Raw genomic sequence first — 4,354 nt, forward strand, 5'->3', positions numbered from 1 at the left:
GAGCAGCTCCACCAGAGCCTCCACCAGACCAGCCCTGGTTCCATCTGATACATACACTGGGCTCTAGCCTGAGGTTCCTTTTTGTAATTGTTATTATTTTTTAGGGTTTTTAAAAATTTTAAAGTAAAAACTGCTCTTATATCCAAATATAAGAAAGTATCAAGTGAAGGCTGACAGTCTGTCTCCCCGTCCCCCTCCCCAGAGGAAGCCACCATCTGCCATATCCTGCCCGTCCTCCAGACACAGGCTGTGCATGTATTATGAGCACACATAAGAGTGTGTGGTAAGGCTTAGTGACTTATTCTAAAAGGATTTCATGGTCCCTAAAAGGCATGAAAAGTAGGTGCTCCAAAGGTCTGGGACCCCAGAAGCCCAGAGGGAAACAGCCCCTAGGTTGTAAAACTGTCCTCCAAACAGACAGGACTTCGCAAACTGGGGCTCAGCTAGTGCGGCATTTCCCGGAGTGGCATTCCCCAATAAACACGCTGCAGCAGGAGGGGTCTGTGGCCAAATGAGTCTGGGAAGCGCTGAGTTTAATGATTTCTTCTCTGTGGACTTCTTGCCATGAAGGTGCTGGGCACACTGGGAACCTCCAAGGAGTGGGGCCTGCAGCAGTTTTTCCCCCACTTACTTGACGTCATCATTTTTTTTTTTTTCTGAGGAACAGCTTGTGGGACAAGAGTTGCAAAGAACACGCTTTTGGGGAAGGACAGCAGAGTGGTTATCGGGGGTTCACGGCCTCCCAACCAGGGGTCTAGATCCCAGCCGAGTCAGCCATCTGGTACCCAGCCTCCCCAAAGGGGCTCCCACCTCTTTAGAGTTAGCCCAGAATGCAGCCAGCCTTCTGAGACCACTTCAAAGCAAAGTGACCTACAGTCTCCACCCTGGATCTAGTCTCAATCAAAGCTGACCCTTCCCTACCCACTGACCTACTCCACCCATCCTCAAAGCCAAGGCTAAGCCAGAACTAGACTTACAGAGCGTGGGAACACAGACACCCCGTGAGGACTCAAGACTGCAAGAGAAATATGTTTGGGATCCCTAAGGCACTAATTTTTAATATTTTTATTAATTGTCCCAATTTCAGGGCTTCCTAATATTTTATTTTACATCATGACACAAATACAGGATTATGTGTGTGGCACACAGCAAAAGAATAAGACTGCTCGTGATCAGAGATAACCAGCCTGGCGCTCCAACCACCCAGCTGCGCCCCCCAGAGCAGAGGGAGGGTATAATTATAACCCATTCATGGCTCAGGGCAGTAGCATTTGGTATCGGGCTTCTTCGTGCCTGTATTGTACATTATTCTCTGATATTTTAGTTAGGAAAACACAGCCATTGTAGGGGAAGAAGAAGGAGAAGAAGGAAGAGGAGGCGGGGAAGAAGTAGAGGAAGAAGAAGAAAGGAAGAAACCAACATTTTCTGTACTAAGTACAGATTTTTCATATCTTATTTCCTATGATCTGCACCATTAGCCTATGGACTATTATTTCATTTTACAGATGAAAAAAACTAAGCTTTGAACACTTGAGTGATTGGCCCAAGGTCACCCAAGAAGAGTCAGAGCTAGGCCTTGTCTAACACCCAAACTTGATAACCTCCCTGAGGTAAAAGGGGGCAGGTAGGCTGGAATTGTCTGGAACCCCCCTGGTCCCTCGCACACACGCTGACCAGCACATGAGCAGGTGTTCGGGAGGGGACAGGGGCCAGCAAACTCATTCGTATCTCCAGGGGGCGATGGACCGGCTGTTGAGGGGTCCGTCTTCACTGGCCTTGCAGGATTCCGGGTGGTGGGCAAGGCTGGTGGTCTCTGGGGGAGACATGAGCACAGTGTTGCACTTCAGCCACTCCTCAGTGGGGTTCTGTCCTTTGCTGGGGCAGCAGCTGGGCCAGTGGGTACAGCCCTTCTGGGGCCGCAAATGGAGGGTGTGGGTTCCCAAGACCATTGCCAAAAATGCAACCACCTGTAGGAAAAGGCCAGTGAGAAAACTGCTTCCACTTAGTCCGGGTGCCCCCTCCCCCAGCTGTTCCCTGAGCTCCTGGATTCATGCCGCATCTGGTCCCCAGCCCCAAACCTGAGAGCTTCCTCCACCCTAGCCACATCTCTGCTCCTGCCCTGCTCAGCACGTCCCAGCCAGGCCCCTGCGCACTCACTTGGTACATGCCAGATGCTGCTCCCCCAGCCTGGGTGCCGCGCTGGCTGACAGCAGGGCCTTGTGGAAGCAGGTTGACTGGAGCAGTTTAGGAGTCCTGGTTTTATCTGCAGCAAACCTGTTTTGTTTATTCAAATTTTTTTCCACTACCTTTTGGAGTGTGTGACCTGAGATTAAAAAACAAAACAAGGGCTTCCCTGGTGGCGCAGTGGTTGAGAGTCTGCCTGCCGATGCAGGGTACACGGGTTCGTGCCCTGATCCAGGAAGATCCCACATGCCGCGGAGCGGCTGGGCCCGTGAGCCACGGCCGCTGATCCTGTGCTCCAAAACGGGAGAGGCCACAACAGTGAGAGGCCCGCGTACCGCAAAAAAAAAACAAAAAAAACTGAAAACCCCAAAAAACTTGCAAGTGTTTTCAAAAGCTGATTTAAATGCTAGACTCACAGAAGTTGTGATTAACATCATTGTAAGCCCGATAACCTATTGGGTAAACTTTGTTCTTTATACTTTTCCAGGCATGGGTCAAAGCAATAGTATCCTGCTATTCTATGCCTTTGAGAACAGGCATTATTGGAATTTCCCTGGTTCGCTTGTTACCCAAAATTAGGGAACACCATCCTGGTCTCTCTCCAAGAGGCCTCGTTTCTACAATCCCTGCTGCTCCACCCATGGTCTTGTCTCTTCTCTTCCCTTTCTTCTCAGATGTCCTCCTGATCACCGACCTTAGTGCAGAGTCCAGCCTTAGGTCTGGCACGTGGACCCCAGGGTGGCTTTTGGTGTTCCCGAGCAACCCCCAACCGCAGAAAAGGCTTTGAGGGAGCCTTCCAGGAGAGCTGGATCCCTTGGGTCTCTCCCAGACCAATCAGAACCTCAGAGGCTGACACGGGGCGGACCTCTTGATCTTGGCCCCTATCCAGGACAGCGTGCTTGAAAGAGCTGGAAGTGATCCAAGCTACTTGTTTCACTTGTTGATGCCGCAAAGGACCCACGTGGGTTACGTGGGACATTCCCTCCAGGAGAGGCCTTTGGGGTGTCGCCTGCCTCTGTACCAGGACCTCCTCTAACGAAACCCCTGAAGGGCAGTCTCCCCTGCCTGACCAGGCCTGACGCAGAACTTGCGCTCTGAGCCACATGTCCCCACTCACCTCTTCCCATTTGCTCAGTCTCCACCCTTATCTCAGGAGCAGCTGTGGGTCTCCTCAGGATGACTCCCTGCCATGAGAAACATTTTCCAGAGGGTTATCCTGTTGGGATGACTAAGAATCCCTGAGTCATTCAGCTTCCAGGGAATCACTAGGGGTGTGGAGAGATGGGGGTGGCAATGGGGAGAATGTAGAGGCAGAAGCAAAGGAAAGTTCACCCAGTACCCAATATCACGGGTGCTTCCCCATGTGTCCTCACCTGCCTGGGCCTGACCTGGCAGCCACGGGGGACCAGCTGAGAGTCCCACCCCCGAGCCTCTGGGAAGAGATCAGCCCCTAGCAGGAAAGAGCAGGGAGGATGTGAAAGGAAGCACTCCACCTCGGCCAAGAAAGCTTGCAAAAGGCTACGATGGCTGTCCTGCCCTTCCTCAGAAAGTCACCCGAGTTCTCACCCTTCCCCTGCCTCTGATCAGCTCTTCGCCTAGGGGCCTCTCTTCTCTTGTAGAAATATGCATGTTTGCTGCAGCTTGGGCGGTAGGCTGGGGGTAACCTGGGTGGCCACGAAAGTGCCAACCAGCCTAGCAGCCCCTGCAACAGTGCTGAAACCAGCACTCCGCAGGGCCTACTGAAGCTCATCTGCACTCACCTGAGGTGAGGCAGGGGCACTGGTGGTTAAAATGCTGAAATATTACTTCTGTCCCGGCTGGTAAATAGATACTGTCCTCAGGACTGGAGCACGTCCGCACTACAACCTCCCTGTGATCCTGCAACTAAAGGGAGACCACCTGGCCCAGACGGAGGCCTCCAGAACAGGCTCCCGTGTCCTGATGGGGATGCCATGATGGTACCAGTTGCTAATTATTTGTAGTATCATCTTTACTTACATGGTGCCTGGAGCCTGCCTTCAAAGAGAACCCAGTCTGGCCTGGGAGACACGCAGAGAATCAGAGTGAACAGGACAAAAAGCCTAGCAACTCCCTCCCCCAGCCCAGGCCTGGTGCCTCCCCCATGGTGCGCCTTTGGCTTACTCAACTCTGTCCTACAGTCATGGCTGCC

General features: G+C 52.3%; 1 protein-coding gene across 1 annotated transcript; it reads right to left on the reverse strand.

Annotated features, from left to right (window-relative positions):
* Positions 1 to 1,718: 1,718 nt before the first annotated feature.
* Positions 1,719 to 2,166, reverse strand: IL25 (interleukin 25). The gene is made up of 2 exons (XM_060002011.1): positions 2,158 to 2,166; positions 1,719 to 2,042 (listed from the first exon to the last, which is right to left on the reverse strand). Exons 1-2 carry the CDS (start codon positions 2,164 to 2,166, stop codon positions 1,719 to 1,721), a joined length of 333 nt encoding a protein of 110 aa, XP_059857994.1.
* Between the last annotated feature and the right edge of the window lie 2,188 nt (positions 2,167 to 4,354).

Source organism: Delphinus delphis, chromosome 2 (genome assembly GCF_949987515.2).
Source record: "Delphinus delphis chromosome 2, mDelDel1.2, whole genome shotgun sequence".
NCBI lineage: Eukaryota > Metazoa > Chordata > Mammalia > Artiodactyla > Delphinidae > Delphinus > Delphinus delphis.